Source organism: Lissotriton vulgaris, chromosome 1_1 (assembly GCF_964263255.1).
Source record: "Lissotriton vulgaris chromosome 1_1, aLisVul1.2, whole genome shotgun sequence".
Classification (NCBI taxonomy): domain Eukaryota; kingdom Metazoa; phylum Chordata; class Amphibia; order Caudata; family Salamandridae; genus Lissotriton; species Lissotriton vulgaris.
In genome coordinates this window covers 1,570,413,419-1,570,431,852 of record NC_141685.1, presented here as the reverse complement: position 1 = coordinate 1,570,431,852, position 18,434 = coordinate 1,570,413,419, and the positions used below count along the sequence as shown (strand labels likewise).

The following is an 18,434-nucleotide window of genomic DNA, read 5'->3' as shown; positions in this document are numbered from 1 at the left end:
CCACCAACAAGCGTGTCGTCTCAATGAGGGCTGCGTCGCTCATGGCGCCCCCAGCTGAAAGCTCTCCAAACTTGGCCATTTTAAAATAAATAAAATTGTGAGGGCTGCTCAATGTCACTCGAAAAAACAGCCCTCAGCAGCGCCGCCTTCCCGCCTACGCTACCTCCCGACAACCGCCTCCCGCTCGCGAGCCTAAAACCCAGCTGCCAATCCCCAGCGCGTGGATTGTTCCAATCGCGCGAACAACCCCAGGGGGACATCGGTTGACACCAAGTCCCCCTGGGTCCCCATTGTGGTGTAATGGCGTGCGGCCATATTGGGCTGAACAGAAAACGTTTCTTTAAAGAGGTGGAAATGTGAACGTGCGAACCTATAAAGGGTCGAAATCAAAGATCACAGGTCAAAAGAAGCGAATTGGAGACCCATAAAAATTGAAATAAGGTTAGAAAGAGTTAGAAGAAAAGGTGACTCCCCATAATGCAGAGTGTGTTTACAGAATGGGGTGTGTTCCACTAATTGCACCTCTAAAACAGACATTTGCTGCCACGTAGGCAGTATGCAAATCAAGGTTATAAATAACAAGCTAATTCCATATGATCATTTAACCAATATGGTTTCATGGAGTTCAGTTTGTGCATACAAAAGTTCTCGCGACGTAGGAGACATATATTGTTGTCTCTGCCTTCTATCCTTGTGATTACTTCTAGGACCAGGAGCTTCAGTTGTGAAATATTGTGGTTTTGTTCACAGAAATGCATTGCCACTAATGATTTCTTATTACGTGTTCTGATGTTTGACTTGTGTTCATTAATTCGAGTTTTTATTTTTCGTTCAGTCTTTCCTACGTATGCTTTCCCACACGGGCATTTAAGTAGGTATTTTACGTTGGATGTGTCACACGTCGCTGATAGCCTAAGTTTTATGTTGTAGCCCTTCATAGGGTGTGTTATATTACAGCCTCTTATAATGTTATTACAATTGTTACACTTGGTACAGGCTCTGGTTCCTTTGGCTACTGTCTTTTGTGGGGTGTCAGTCTTCAATAATTCTCCCATGGTATTACTTCTAGAGTAGGCAAATATGGGTGGTTGTTCTCTAATATCCCCATACATATATAATACAAAATTCACTACATACATACGTTGAAACATACACACATCCTCTTCATTCCGACCATTCTGACAAAGGTTATCAAGGTAGCTTGTGCACCTTTCCAAGTTCAGCTAAATGTACAATAAACATATTTGACTTTATGTCAAGGTGAAGCAAAAAAAAAAGAACCTAATAACATAGAAAGATTTGCACATGCATGGTGAGTAACGTGTGATGAAGTAAAGTATTTGGAAACTCACAGTTGCTATCTTTTGAACGTCTTCATCGGATACCCCTAGAGACGCCATTCCGATTTCTTGCGAAAACTGTGCAAACTTTGGGTCAGCGAGGAGAGGAACGTGCCCAAGAAGTTCATGGCAGATGTCTCTGAAAAAATTAAATGGAAACAAATATCTAGCCTGCACAATTACAACATATGTCAATATTTACTGGTAACATTGCAAGACTAGGAAATACAAGAGATCGCTTCAGTAAAATGATTTAACATCTACCAGTACTATTCAAAAACAGACTTATTGACTTTATCACGAAGAAAATGTATGCACTACAAACAGGAAGCTCTCTCATAGCTATAATGCTCCAGCAGATTCGAGATGTGGGACCAGAAGCTCGTTGTGTCAAAGAGGGGTCATTCCCACTGCTCATAAAGACACTGAAATCTCGTAATGTGGAGAATGTTTCCCTTCCCTCTGAAGTTACAGATGCCCCCAGTACTGGTAACTTCATGGGAAGGGAAAACCTTCTGACTTGTAATCAGGGATTTACACCATTATGCTAACAATGACTGTGATGGAGTGAGGTTTGTAAAATTACACCCTCATGAAATTAAGTACATCCATAATAATGTATTAACTGCATGGACTAACCAACCTTAAACACGCAAACACATTTTACGTAATATATCAAACCATGATGGCATGAGCACGTATTACCTGTTTGCGCAGTGGAAAATTGTACTAGTGCATGTTTATGCTATGTTGTACATTGCACATTTTGCATGTTGTGCACGAATAACAGAAAAGCTGCTTTAAATTAATAGCTTTCACTAGGTAATAACTAATACAGGGTAATAGTATGGCGGGCAGTAAACATAATGGGTTTTATTTCATGAATGAATATTCTTTTATGTCTACTTACTTTAGTATGAGATTGGGCCTGCATGAAAATGGCCTCTTGTATGAGCCTGCATGAGGTTGTCTTGGTCTATAGCAGTGTTTCTCAAACTGTGGTCCGCGGACCGCCAGGGGTCCATGACACATTCCCAGGAGGTCCGCAGGCAGCAGTTTTAAAACACTGCAAAGTTCCTTTCTATAATCAGCAGTTTTCAAGCAACAATAAACGTGTCACGGTAATCCCAGTGATTGATGTACCTGCTGGAGTGACATAAGTGATTTGTCCAGTGTCAGCTTTGAGTTGTCTAATATAGCACAGAGGGTTGATATGCCTACTGCAAAGAATGTGTACCATGCATTTTAAAAACCAGTATTTTATGTGCATAGGTGAGTGGATTACTGTTCTTGTCACAGAGATTCTTTTGTTACTGTGCAGTTCATAAGTGACAACCGTAATCTAGCAGTGTCCTATAGACTTTCATCAAAGAGCTGCTTGCAAACTGTATGGTACAAGTTAGTATCTAATGTTTTTTCCCAGTCTTTCATTATCTTGATGCTGCTAAAAAGGGTTATTTGGGTGGAAATACATTTTTATTGTTAAAGTCAATGATAACCACTGTGTTATGTTCTGAATCCCACGTGTGTGCTTCTCCAGACCAAGCACTCTTTAAAAATGCCTACCAGTATGAATGACATGTGAATCCTACACCTTGTAGTCCCCTTTGTCTTATGTAACATTTTCTATATACTGATTTACACATATGATTCATTGTCTCTATATGTGTGCGATGTAAAGTGCTCTGACATCCTACAATGGTACAGGAAATGCTATAAAACAAATGAAATACATGTGACAACCGGGGTTATGGAGCGATGAGAGGCACTGTTGGAGGGTGATAAGGGAACCATTGAAGAACCCCAACAAAGATCGTCATATCCTGGTGCATAGTAAGGTCTTTATTTTCTATTTGTTAAACACTAATACAATTCAATATATAATGATGAATGTGTTTTAGACTGCACCATTGTTTCCTAGATTTCTTGGGGGGAGAGCCTCCCAAAGCCCCCTCTGTAGTAGTCAGGCTCACTCACTGTACTTGGTGTGCACTGTATGGGGACTGGTCTGAAAACATTTGCCAGGGCTGCTACGGGTTTTCTGTCTGGCCCTGGCAGGAGCCTCGTATTGCGAAATGAAACCAACCATTAAAAAGTTAGTCACAGAGATGCAGCACCAACCTTCCCATTAAAATGTTTTGTTTTTTGAGAATTCTTTCAATATAAAATACTACGGGGTTATGTACAACAGAAGTGGGGGAGCGTGTTGTTAGCCTCCTTGGCTTAACGACACGCTCCGCCACTTCAGAAACGCAGGACTGCACCATATTTTCAAGAATATCGTGCATCTCTGTGTTTCCTCCCGTGCTGGCGCTACACTTAGCAGTGTAGCGGAAACGCAGGCACCCTTGCACCATAGTCCAAGGGTGTATGCGTGCAGAGGAAGATTGTTTTTGTACAGAAAGGTCCCCCTTCCTGCACATAAACAATATTGAAATGTAGTTTTGTCACTTCTATGTGTGCTGCTTGATGCAGCACACATGGAAGTTACAAAGATTGTTCATGTGCAGGAAAGGTCACCTTCCTGAACATAAACAATCCAACGGATTTTGCTTTTTCCGCGTGTGATACACAAGGCAGCACACATGGAAAAAGCAAAAACGAGGAGAAATAAAGCCTTTCTCCTTGTTTAGCAAAGTTAAGACCTGGTTTTCCCTGGTCTTAATTTTAGTGCTGCATCCTATTTATGCCTCCCTTGTAAATAGGGGACAGCATTAAAATCAATGGGTGTTGCGGTGAAATGCTCATCGCAACACCCACGGCCAACCACTTTCACGCTAAGCATTACGTGAAAAGGGGCCTTATTTACAAAGCATTGTTAAGCCATGTTAAGTGGCTCAACGCTGCCTTGTAAATAAGGCGAAGCACTTATCGCCACGGGATTGTCACAAACAAATGACATTTCCATGGCGATAGGGGCTTGTAAATATGCCCCTAAAATCCTTAGTAATTTGAGCATTTGCTTTCGGTGCATGTGTGTTTTTTTTCTTTGATTTACTGTTTTAATGTTTGAAAGTTAAATCATACAAATTGCTTGAGCGTCCCCGGCTTACAGTGGTGACTCAATGGGGGTCCTCAGGAGTCAAAAGTTTGGGAACTACTGGTCTATACAAAGTACACATGCATGGAGAGCTCTGCCTGCTCACGAACTACTGAGTGTACCCGCTGATGTAATCCGTGTGTAGGCCATGTTGACCTGTGTCCTATTGTTTAAGTGCCAAGATGCAACAGCCACTGTGGGAACTGCCATTGCTAATACAATTTAAATGTGAAACAGATGTCCTAATGTTAAAATGATGCAGAATGTATATTAGTGGTATATAAATGTATTTATCCCCAATACTTCCTTTGTTGAAACTATTATGGGATGGATTTGCGATGAGAACCTGATGAGGAGACTCTATCATGACTTGTGTCAAACAATCACAGTCCGAGTTTCTACTGACACTGCAACATTGTAAGATAGTGAACTAGGAATTTGGGTATAATTGATTTCCCAAATTGTGTGTGCGGTCTGATCATCGAGAGCATCGGGAGAGATATTGAGACACTGAGATCGAGGGAAGCAGACTAGCACCAAGTCAGAGAGCACCTTAGGTACGAGAAAGTTGCTGGAGTGCTGGGGAGGAGACTGCGTCTGAGGAGAACTAGGTCAAGGTAGATAGATTGGGAGATTATTGTATGTTTGCCAGCTTATTTTCAAAACTTAAAATTGCACCAGTCCTGTTAACTTTGTCATCTGAGCCTATCTCTGGGGACCCCTGCCACGACCTCGGACAAAAAAGTGGTTTCCTGACTCCTTGGTGGGTAACACACTTCTTAAATGCTTAAATTCTGCAAAGTAATTTTGCTGTGTCTTTTATTCCCACCCTTATGCACGCTTTGATGTTGAGGCAATTGATTCATTTTGATTACATTGCTTGATAAATTGTTCTCTTATAAGTGGTTTTGTGTGTGTACTAATAATCTGAAATGAGCATTTAATTTAATAAGATAAAATTATTAACCAGATAAATGACTTTGTGGTTATTTATATTAAGTATTAAACTGTTTAGTTAATCATAGTCACCATCAACTCCTCAACTAATGGTCCATCGACAAGAAGAAGACAGTTGAAATAAGAATAGTTAAGAATATAAAATTTGTTATTAATGGGAAGTATAGAACTGTACATATACAAAACTGACAAAATAAAAACCCCTAATCCAGCGCTCGTCTTCACAGATCATTTATGGGTAATGTGTGATGGGCCCAGTTGGTTGGTAAGTGAATTTTATGTGTGATATGTTTTCATGGTCCGTCCCTGGCTCATGAATTAGGGGTTGCGCAGGATCAGCTGTAATGTATGAATTACAAGCATTAGGACAGGATGAATATTATGCAGGGGTGGGCACTATACTGTCAAAGCTGCCAACAGTAAGAAGTGCCACCATTATGTCATGGCCTGATCACTGACATAATATCGACTACAAAAATATAGGCATTTAAAATATTGACTCCAAAATATCGATTACAAAAATATCGAAGTCCTATCTACAAACAGGTAAGTACAAAAATATCGAATTAAAGTAGGGAAAGCGTTGGATAGCGTAGGGGTAAAAATTACTATTCCCACTCCAAAGAGTGCAACAGTAGGGAAAGCGTTGGATAGTGTAGGGGTAAAAACTTACTATTCCCACTCCAGTGAGTGCAACAGTAGGGAAAGCGTTGGATAGTGTAGGGGTAAAAATGACTATTCCCACTCCAAAGAGTGCAACAGTAGGGAAAGCGTTGGATAGCGTAGGGGTAAAAACTTACTATTCCCACTCCAGTGAGTGCATCAGTAGGGAAAGCGTTGGATAGCGGGAGGGTCAAAATTACTATTCCCACTCCAGTGAGTGCAACAGTAGGGAAAGCGTTGAATAGCGGGAGGGTCAAAATTACTATTCCCACTCCAATGAGTGCAACAGTAGAGAACGCGTTGGGTAGCACAGGGGTAAAAATTACTATTCCCACTCCAGTGGGTGCAACAGTAGGGAAAGCGTTGGATAGTGTAGGGGTAAAAATTATTATTCCCACTCCAGTGGGTGCAACAGTAGGGAAAGCGTTGGATAGCGTAGGGGTAAAAATTACTATTCCCATTCCAGTGAGTGCAACAGTAGGGAAAGCGTTGGATAGCGTAGGGGTAAAAATTACTATTCCCACTCCAGTGGGTGCAACAGTAGGGAAAGCGTTGGATAGCGTAGGGGTAAAAATTACTATTCCCACTCCAGTGGGTGCAACAGTAGGGAAAGCGTTGGATAGCGTAGGGGTAAAAATTACTATTCCCATTCCAGTGAGTGCAACAGTAGGGAAAGCGCTGGAAAGCGTAGAGGTACAAATTACTATTCTCCCTCCAAAGAGTGCAACAGTAGGGAAAGCGTTGGATAGCGTAGGGGTAAAAATTACTATTCCCACTCCAGTGGGTGCAACAGTAGGGAAAGTGTTGGATAGCGTAGGGGTAAAAATTACTATTTCCACTCCAGTGAGTGCAACAGTAGGGAAAGCGTTGGATAGCGTAGGGGTAAAAATTACTATTCCCACTCCAAAGAGTGCAACAGTAGGGAAAGCGTTGGATAGCGTAGGGGTTAAAATTACTATTCCCACTCCAAAGAGTGCAACAGTAGGGAAAGCGTTGGATAGCATAGGGGTTAAAATTACTATTCCCACTCCAAAGAGTGCAACAGTAGGGAAAGCATTGGATAGTGTACTGGTAAAAATTACCATTCCCACTCCAGAGAGTGCAACAGTAGGGAAAGTAAATACTTCATATATTATTTAATAAAAATTAAATTCATATCTATAAAAAAAATTATTAAAAGTAATTACCAATTTAATATAATATAATAATTAATCAATGAAAATTACAAATTAAATTTAATTATTACAATTAGTTACCTATTAATAAAAATTAATTACAAATTAACAATTAATTAACAATTAAAAATCAATTAACAATTAATTCAAATTATATACAATTAAATACATTGAAATATTTAATTAACTATAAATAAATTACTTCCCACCCTATTCCCCTATAAACCCACAACCCACTACAGAAAATAAATTAGTAAAATTAACATAATTAGCAATTATTCAATGAAATAAAATTATTTGGCAATTAAAATGTAATTAATTACCCATAAAAAATTCATTAACAATTAATTCTAAATAAATACCAGTAAATAATTTTACATATTTTATAATTATAAATAAATTACTTCCCAGCCAATTTCCCTATAAACCCACAACCCACTACAGAAAATAAATTAGTAAAATTAACATAATTAGCAATTAATCAATTAATTAAAATTAATTGCCAATTAAAATTTAATTATTTACCAAATATAAATTAATTACCAATTAATTAAAAATGAATACCAATAAATACATTTACATATTTAATTAATTATAATTAAATTACTTCCCACCCTATTTCCTTATAAACCCACAACCCGCTACAGAATTAAATTACGCAAAAATTTAAAAAACAAAATTCATTCATTCAAATAAATTATAACATAAATACACACTTTTTACACATATAATAACATAAAAAACAATATAAAAAATTTGATATTATTAAAAATTCGATCATTTTAATAACCTATATTATATACTTCGATATTTTAACTATCTATATTTTTAACATTCGATATTACATTACTTACCTCAACAAACAATATTTTTGATGTCTATATTCTGTCCATTCGACATTTTGTCCATTCTATATTTTAAACTCGATATTATGTCCATTCGATATTTTTTACTCGATATTTTGACTGTTTACCGTCATGGCCAGAATTGTGCCAAGAATACCCACATTATGTCAATACTGGATATACTGCAAATACATGCAAATACAATGATATGTAGCCAAGCAAAAACACACATTTAGAGCAAAAACACCATAACATTAGTTTTCTACGGCAATCGGACAGCCAATGCTCCCTATCCAAAATAGCCAAATGGTTTACAAACTCATAGCACTTTCTTCCGTCACAGATACATTGATTTAACCACATGGCTGCTGTGCATTTTCCCCTCCTGTGCTGCATGAGGGTCATTCCTACTATTCATGACGAGCTCAGCTCGTCATCAGCACAGCTCCACTGTGCCTCATGACGAGCTGAGCTCGTCATGAGCATAGAAGGGGTTAATATGAATTTTAAAAATCGCCATACATCTCAACTGATGGGAGGAATGCTTGCAATTTGTCTAACCACTGGCAATCGCTTTGGGTAGCCACTCCTCTTGCATTCCAAGCCATCATTCTTTTGTCCACCCTGCCACCTCACTTTGCACCCGGCAATAATCTAATCAGTCTAGACCCTGATCCAATAGGAAAATTCCAGCCCAAACTGCCTGGCTAAGGCTTCCCTGAACTGGAACACAATCAACCCAAGACAGTTTAGATCTAAAACAATAATAGGTCCAATTGCAGCAGGTTAGCCGGGCAGTTGCAGGGAGGCCTGTGAAGCTGGTTGTGTCCCTGTAGCTCACACAGGAGGTCATCCAGACCTTTGGAGTCACTCTGGTTAGCCTGGGATGAAGGGAGCAGGTCCAATCTTCCTTCTCAGACTGCGAGGCAGGCCTTCAAGCAGCAGGACAGTCCTCTGGCTGCAGGGCGTGAGAGTTCTGATGTGTGGCTTTAGAGGTCCAAAGTTTATAGCTGATGACAGCCTTTGTGTGAGGTGGCTCCCTGTCCTACCAATTTTGGAAAAGGTGATGGAAAGAGTTTCTGAATGATGCAGAATACTCCTACCCAGTCAAGAGATCAGGGCTTGATCCATCACCGTTTTTTAGCTCACTGCACCATCCCAGCTTCAGAACCTGGCTATATGCAAATTAGTCTGTTCCTGTCCCAGTGCATGATGGGAACAGGGCAAACCAAACTACCAAGCCAATTCTTATACAAAATTGGCTCCCTGTCCTACCCCCACATCTGTTTATTGAAATGTGTTCCCCTTCCACTGTCAAGGCTCCACACTGTCTGGGGGTGACAAAAGGCAGAGCAGACCTGGTCTCAGGTTCCTCTGTGTGTTCAGTAGGCAAAGTCCTATGGAGTGTAAATGGGGCTGAGCACAGTCCCTCCCCAATCATCATGCCAGGATGGCCCATCCAGTCTACACCTTTGCTTTACTGTCTCGACACAATATAGAATCCCCTGCAGCAGATCCTTCACAGTCATGTGACCCAGGACATTATCAGAAGGCACAAATGGTTAGGACAAACAAATGCCAACTTTCTAAAAGTGCCTACAAGGGAATTTATTTAAATATCCAAAAACATTACTTCACACTGGCTTTTAGAATTACCCAAAAAGTGGCCTCAAACAGATACATTCTGAAAATGAACAACAAATCATGTCTGGACATTAAATACTGACAGCGATCCACAAAATGTCAAGACCATATGCTGACTCTTGAATACACGACTAATGCTGAAACCTTATTGTTCATCACGTCCTTTCCAAAGAGATGCTGACGATTGATAGCAAGTATTTGGCAAAAATGTGAATATCTTTATAGGACCAATAAACTTATGGTTCTACATTGATTTATTTTTCAAAGTGTCCTTTATTCTACATAACAACTGTAAGTACTGAAGATGGTCCTATAGATGGATTCATAACAAGGCTGAAACAGCGACCAACATACCCATTTTCACTGTTCAAATAACCTTTTTTGTATAAGAAGTTTTTGTACAATGTTTAACAAAATTTCTTTGGAATTAGTGATTAGAAATGGACATTCGACATGAGTGGCAAGTAGATAGTGGATTGAAGTATTGTTAATCTCGTTCATTCTTGTATTGGAGAATATCTCTGTACCCTTGAATTAGATTTATTTGAATATACATTTTATCAAAAAAGAATACACCAATTTCTTGTTTTGATCTATTCTCTTCATTGGATTATATTAATAATATTTCTGAATTTATATGTTTGAGGCCACTTTTTTGGGTACTCCTAAAAGCCAGTGTGATGTAAAGTTTTGTATATTTAAATAAATTCCATTCTAGGCACCTTTACCTTACAAAATATTTTGTTGCCAGAGCCGACTAGAGTATATTGGGTTGCTCAACTTCTAAAATGAACTTTCTAAAAGTGGCACTTCCAGAATTGCGACTTAAAATACAACTTTAATAGCAAAGAGGATTTTATATTACAATTCATCTGAGTGCAAACAGCATATCTCTATCTGCTCCCAATAAATGTAATAAGGTAAACCAGTGTTAGTCAATGAGAGAGATAAGCCTTACAACAGTGAAAAAACGATGAGTGCTTTTTTATAGCCCAAACTTATGAACACATATCCTACATTTCAAATACAATGCACCCTGCCTTATGAGCCTTTAGGGTCCACCTTATGGATGACTTATAAGTATTAATAAAAAGGAAGGTTTAGACCTGGCAAAAGGTTTGTTTTTCCAGTTGAAATGACAGTTCAAAAGTGCACTACAGGCTGCAGTGGTAGGCTTGAGACAGGTTGTGCAGTGCTACTTTAGTAGTTGGCACAATATATGCTGCAGGCCCACTAATAGCATTTACTTTACAGGCCCTGGGTACATGTAGTACCATTTACTAGGGATTTACAGGTATATTAAATGTTCCAATGAAGTGTAGTCCGTGTCACCATGTTTGGAGGAGAGAGCACAAACACTTTAGCACTGGATAGCAGTGGTAAAATTGGCAGAATCCTAAAGCCAACAAAAACAAATTCAGCAAACAGAAGGATTGAAGGCAAAAAGGCCTGGGGAATACCACACTAAGGATGTCAGGTCTAACACTAACTATAACTCTAAAATTTCAGTTATTTGTCATGTTTAATTCATAACCATAGCTTTAACTATAGTTTTTATGTGAATTTCTAAAGCCTAGGTGTTATATCCAAAAATGATCAAAACTTTATTTTAACCTTAATTTTTTCAATGATTTTGTTGATAAACCTAAAGCTACGGTTCTCTGCCCCAAACAACCAAAAGTGCTAAACCTCTGCTGCATATGGCATAGGCCATGTGCAGCACATGTTGGCTACAGGGCTTGACCTATGGTCAGCCACTATTTCTCTTTTTACTATTTGTAACCCCTTAATTGCTGAGGCTTTTTCACCCCAGGGCTGAGCCCTTTTTTGGCTATTTGGGGTAGTGTGCCTTTAGGCTTCCATAACTTTTTTCCATATAAGGTATCCATGCAATATTTGTGTCCTTTTTTCCAATATCATCGGAATTCTGAAAGTACCTAGGGTTTGTGGATTCCCCTGGAGGGGATGGAGAAAATAGGTAAAATATAGCTAACTGAGGCTGTTATGTGGAGATAAAAGTGTTCCACAAAACAGGGTCTGTTTTTTTCCCTAAAAATTGAATCAATAAAAGGTTTGCTGTGCTAAAATCACCATCATACCCCCTTTCAGGAACAAGCTGAATAAAAAAAACGTTTTTAAAACCATTTTGGCATTTTTGTGCTTTTAACCTACTTCCAGTTTGAGGTGGGCCCTGTGGGGTGTGGTAGAGTGAGGATTGATGTCCTATGGTATGTGTAGCATTCTGTATATTTTACAGTGCTGTGTATCTCTTTAATGCTCTAGTGTTTTGTGATTCTAGAATGTATAGTTACTTAGCAACATTCAGCATTGGACTGTTGATGGAGCTGGTGCTCAACCGACTCCACTGACCATGTAGCCATTAATAATCTAGTTTGACTTACTCCCTGTGCCTACAAAATATTGGCGACGAGGATGGCTACATGGTTGAACCCACAAGCGTTACGTTTCTGCTGTGAAGACTGTTCCTGCTTTCTTCAATACAAGCCAGTGAGCTCCAACGTCTATCTACAATGTCAAATATTTTGGTTAGCTACACCTTTAAGCTTCAATATCTGCCCATGAAGTAGGATCTCTTTGACTTTGCTGCATTAGCGCTTTTGGGACACCGACCAGGCTCAAATCTCAAACTTGTAAGTCAATTACCTTTGAATTGGGTCCAACCGATATCAAGCGTCCTGCGCTCTCTCCTCATCCCACCATTGTCCTTTTGACAGACCCCAGCTTCGCGCCAGCTCCCAACAACAGCCCTGAGACTTGCTGCACACTTCACAGCCATCTTTGATCGATAGGAAGCCTCTCACCAATTTCCATGGATAACAGGGCATTCTGAATAGCGTTTTTATCGCTGCAACACTATGCTCGTCAGTGTGGATGTACTTAAGCTTCGTGCAAGCCTAAATATGCACACACCATACTGCATCTCTTTTATCCATAAAAGAATCTGCGTGCTCACCTAACCGAGGGCCCAATTCACAGAATGAACTTAAGAATAAATCCTAAACTTACTACTATTTGGTATTCACAGAATGCACTTACTACTTTCGGGATTCACAGAAGACTACTAACTTTACGTCCGCACTCGGGCTGGAAATTCCGGCCGGGTGGCAGAGTTTCCGGCTTGGAGGTGGAGCTTGCAGCCCAGAGGCGGAGCTTGCGGCCCAGAGGTGAAGATTTCAGCCATTGCTAAATGCCCACCTCCAAGCTGGAAGCTCCGCCTCCGGGCCACATGCTCCGCCCCCAGCCAGAAACTCCGCCTCCAGGTTGGAAACTCCGCCTCCGGGACGGAATTTCCAGCCCGAGTGCGGACGTAAAGTTAGTAGTCTTAAATCTATTCTGTTAATATCAAAAGTAGTAAGTTCATTCTGTGAATCCCGAAAGTAGTAAGTTCACTGTGTGAATCCCGAAAGTAGTAAGTGTATTCTGTGAATACCAAATAGTAGTAAGTTTAGGATTTAGTCTTAAGTTCATTCTGTGAATCAGGCCCCGAAAGTCTACAGTGATGCACACACTATGAGATCCGCTCTACCTGTGCCTTCCTTCATGTCAACGGTGTTGAAAACTCCTGGGTGCACACTCGCAGGACAACAGTGATGCACACACTGTTAGGTTATTCTGAGATCTCATTCATGTTTATTTGCATTGTACTCACTCACAGTTAAACAGTGATGGGCACACTTTTACACTAGTTTAGTTATCCCATTACTCAATATTGTTCTTAATTTAGCAATTTTCTTTTTACAGTTATTTTGTTATTATCTGCACCATTTAGTTGGTGTCTTTTAGGTAGGTGTACTATGCAAGCTGTCAATCCTCCAACCGCATTCTAGACTCACCTGGTGAACCTGCTGTCAGGTGGGAAATCTGGCATGATGCCTTTGAGACCAATTTGGGTGCCATTGGTGCTTTAGGATTTAGTGCAGAACGAAAAAAGTGCCTTTTACTACATTCTCCAGGATTTGAAGGAAGGTCTATTTTAAAGCATATTTCCACACCATCACAAGAGGAGTTGGAGGGCATCGATAAATAATGTGAGACTGTCCTAAAATTAGAATCCAGGTTCGATAAACAACGTTGAGGCATAACTTCTTCAAAAGGAAACAAACTGAATTGGAAGATGTGGACTCTTATGTCTCTGCATTACGTAGACTTGCTGTGAATGCAGTTTGAGAACTTCACAGACCAACTTATCAGGGATCAGTTTATCTGCCAGTGTAAAGATAAAAACATCAGGCTAAAATTATTGATCTTGGGAGATCCATCCTTGGACGAGACCGTCAAAATTGCTTAGAGCATCGAAATATCGATAGTTTCATTGAAGGAATTGGATGATAAGCCTAATGATACTATTAATGTAGTTAATGTTAATAACTCTGTTAAAAATAGAGTTAAGGCAACTCAAAGTGTTGCTAATACTTCTTCCAAGCCTAAAGCTGATAGGTTTACCACAAACAAAGTGAAAGGTGGAAATATGTGTCTCAGATGTGGTAACCCTCCACACCTCAAGGGATCCAGGTGCCCTGCTAGTAACATTATGTGCAACTATTGCAAGAAAATGGGTCACTTCACGAAAGTCTGTCTTAAGAAAAAGGGTTTCAAGAAGCCCACTGTGTGTGCAGTTGAGTCTGACGAAGATTCTGATTTTTAGGTAATCTCTGTGGTCACAAGTGAAAATGATGCAAATTTTGATCCAAAGCATGATTTTTCTCAGGATGTCATTGAGAGTGATCCGCAGCCATGTATTGAACCTATTGTTGACATTAATGTAGGTTATCACACTGTAAAGTTGTTAGTGGATTCTGGGGCAAAGATCACCATGATCACACAAAAGCTTTTTGAAGAAACATGGAAGAGTTTGCAATCTCTTTCTCCACCTGATCACTCACCTGTACCATATGAACAGTGAAAGATTAAATTGATGGGTTGTTTTGAGGAAGAAATGAGATTCAAAGCGAGGAGAATCAAAGGAAAAGTGTATGTCGCTGTAAATGGTTAAATATTTTAGGGTGGTTTCATCAAGGCCTTTATGGAATGATACTAAAACCTGGTGCAGAAGAACAAGTGTTGGTAATGAGTAATGAAGAAGAAGGACATGTGTTGAAAAACAAATTTCCTGAAGTGTTTGAAACTGGTTTAGGTAGAATAAGAGGATTTAAACACAAAATTATTGTTAAAGATTGGGCAATACCAAAAAAACATCAGCTCAGAGGAGTACCATTTAGTGTTAGAGAGGATTTGGAGAAGGAATTAAAGAATCTCTGTGAAAAGGGGATCGTTGAGCCCGCAGAATCTTCCGTGTGGCTTTCTCCCTAAGTGGTAGCCAGGAAAAGGGGAGGAGAGCTTCGAGTCTGTGTGGACTTGAGGTCGTTAAACAGAGAAATTTGGGTGGACTCTTAACATCGGTGATTTGTTTTCATCCAACAAGGGAGCTTGTTTCTTCACCAAACTTGATTTAGCCAGTTAATACTACCAGGTGGAATTGGATCCTGAATCTTGTCATTTGAGTGACTTTGTTTCACCTCTTTGGCTATTGTTGCATGCCTTTTGGGCTAGTCTCAGCAGCCTCTGTGTTTCAGAGAATCATTAGGAATATTCTTAAGGATGTTGTTGGAGTTTTAGTCTTGCAGGATGATTTTCTCATTTTTGGAAAAGATGTTACTTCCCATGACACTGTTCTTGATAAGGTGTTATCTTTGTTTAAAAACAATGGTGTGGTTTTAAAAGAAGAGAAATGCGAATTCTTGTGTTCTAAAGTAGAGTATTTGGGACAGGGAATTTCACTAGAGGGAGTTAGTCCCAGACCGGGGTTGTTAGAAACCATAGTGGATGCTACTGGACCAGTGGACAAGTCAGGTGTGAAATCGCTACTGGGGTTATGTGAGTACTATTCCAGGTTCATTTCCAACTTTTCATCCATTGTGCAACCTATTGATGGAGCAAGGATTCGCACGTAACGCGACTTGCTTGAATTCAGTCCTCTCAACATAACGTTAATGCGCTAACCAATATGTTTGTTTTATTAACATTGCATTTCACAACACATTGGGTATCTAGAACAAGCTTGCATATGTGCCTTTACTAATGTTAATGAATATGGAATATAGAAGACGTGGAGGAGAAGGTAGCCAGATGTCGAGGCAAGATAACGGGGGTATGGAGCCAAGATAATGCAAGAAAATACTTGGTACATAAACGACATATGCATGAGTACGGTGAGGCGATTGGGAGATCACTTGCCTTAAAATTAAAGATGCAATCAACCTCTAGATCTATAACTATACTGCAAGATCAACAGGGTAAATTACAACAGGACCCAGATAGGATTCTTGATATATTTCATCAATATTATACGGAATTGTATACGGGTCAAAAAATAGATAGCAAAGATAGATTTGATCTAGGGGAGTTTGTACAGCTGTCTGATACGGAAAAGGAATGGCTGGATAGTCCAATTACTTTGGAAGAATTAGAACTTGTTGTGAAAAACTTGGCAAATGGTAAGGCTGCCAGACCTGATTAAATTCCAGGGGAGGTGTATAAACTATTTTTTGATCAATTAAACATATCATGCTTGATACTGTGAGAGCTGCACAACGGGGTAAAGCCCCAAAGTCCTGGGATGAGGCGACGATTGTTGTGTTTAATAAAAAGGGCAAACCCCCTGAAATCCCAGGATCTTATAGACCAATTTCTTTGCTCAATTGTGATAGCAAAGTATATTCAAAGATATTGGCTAATCGGATTTCAAAAGTTTCAACTCCCATAGTCTCTCTAGTCCAACACAGATTCATTCCTAACCGAGGTGCTGTACGCACATAAATAAAGTTATTACTCTACTGGATATAGCTCAGGCCGAAAAACGTGCTCTAGCTTTAATATTACTCGACGCTGAGAAAGCTTTTGATCGTGTAGAATGGCAATACTTATGGGAGGTTATGAGACGGTCAGGGTTTGGTGATTCTTTTTTGACTGCAATACAGGTACTATACACTGCCCCAAATGCAAGAATTGCTGCTATGGGACGGAAATCTAATATTATTAGAATTACTAGAGGGACAAGACAGGGGTGTCCCTGTTCGCCACTTTTGTTTGCCTTATTTATTAATCCCTTTTTGAAGAGATTATCTAACAATCCCTCAATTAAGCCATTTGTCGCTCAAAACATAGAGCACACTGTATTCGCGTATGCGGATGACGTGGCGGTTGTGACGACTAAACCAGCGGAGGCATTATTGGAGACTAAGCAATTGGCCTCAGCATTCGGAGCTAAATCCGGCTACAAACTAAACTCTGGGAAGACCCAAGTTCTATGCACTGAGAATCTGCGATTTTGCGATGTGAGAGTGGTTTCCGAAGTTACATATCTTGGTATCATAATTAAAACATCTATGAAAGACATTGTAGAGGCCAATTGGAGTAATACGTTTCGACATATTCAGCGGTCATTAGGCAGGTGGGGGCGATTGCAACTGTCAATTATAGGAAGAGGAAATGTAATAAAGATGAGTATTTTGTCAAAAGCTCTTTATATGTTTAGAGCTATACCTCTTGAGATTCCATCCCAATATATACAACAGCTACAATCAGCATGCACTAAATGTATATGGTCTCCAGGGAAACCTCGGAGGGCAATGAGATGGATGACTCTTCCGGTTGAGAGAGGGGGTCAGGCAATCCCTGACTTTTTGTTATATTACTATGTATGCGTTTTGCAAAGATTGCGTGTGTTGTTAACGGGGAAACCAGTAGAGGATAATAGAACGTGCTCTCAACTCGAACAAACAACTGTATCAGGTGGTAAAAGAGTTAGCCAATCCTCCAGCCCCCCCACCCCCAATCGAACCATCCCAAATATTCTGCAATAAGGTAGCGGACTTTTTTCAGGCTAAGGTTATGGATATTTTTGACAATTTTACCACAATAACGATCACTGACTTTGCTTCCCCGGAGACTACCCCTCTGTCTCCAAACCTAATTTTTGAGGTCTTTTCTCCACCTCTGTCCATGGTGGAGCTTATAAATAGAGTTAAATCAGGATCGCCATTGGACCCAAGCCCTCCACGTATCACTAAATCAGTATCCAACCTAATAGCCCCAGTACTTAGCAACATCTGTTATTCCATATTTCAGACAGGTGTTTATCCCCCTGTCTGGAAAAAGGCAATTGTAACACCTCTTTTAAAAAAACCCGCACTAAATCCTTTAGAGCCTAAAAACTACCGTCCTATCGCCTCACTCCCTTACCCTTCCAAAATAATTGAAAAGGTAATGAACCAACAGTTGTCGACTTTCATTGATCAGAATGATCTACTTGACAATACGCAATTTGGTTTCAGGAAGGGCCATGGGATGGAGACGGCTTTGATAAAAGCTGCAGAGGAGGTCAGGATAATCATGGACAGGGGTGGTGCAGCTATCTTGATACTCCTGGATTTATCTGCGGCCTTCGACACGGTCGATCACACCATCCTGATCGACCGTGTCGCCGCCTTCGGCATTCAGGGCAGGGCCAGAGCAACGCTGGCATCTTTCCTGGCCAACCGGGAACAGTCCGTGAAGATGGGATGCTTCTCCTCTCCTGACTTCATTCTCCCGTGTGGTGTTCCCCAGGGCTCCTCGCTAAGTCCGACACTTTTTAACATCTACGTGTCGGACTTGGCGAGGGTAATTAAGTCATTCGGAATAGGTCTAACATCGTATGCCGATGACACACAGTTGGTCCTGGAGATACACAAAAATGGAGAAGCAGTGG

At 40.1% G+C, this 18,434-nt stretch overlaps 1 protein-coding gene across 1 annotated transcript in view; it reads right to left on the bottom strand.

The window, feature by feature from the left end:
* TPH2 (tryptophan hydroxylase 2) overlaps nucleotides 1-18,434 on the bottom strand; it is a 378,574-nt gene that overhangs the window by 51,954 nt on the left and 308,186 nt on the right. The window contains exon 7 of the mRNA XM_086937035.1: nucleotides 1,353-1,479. Coding sequence (XP_086793161.1) covers nucleotides 1,353-1,479 — 127 coding nt within the window. The remainder of the gene's footprint in view (nucleotides 1-1,352; nucleotides 1,480-18,434) is intronic.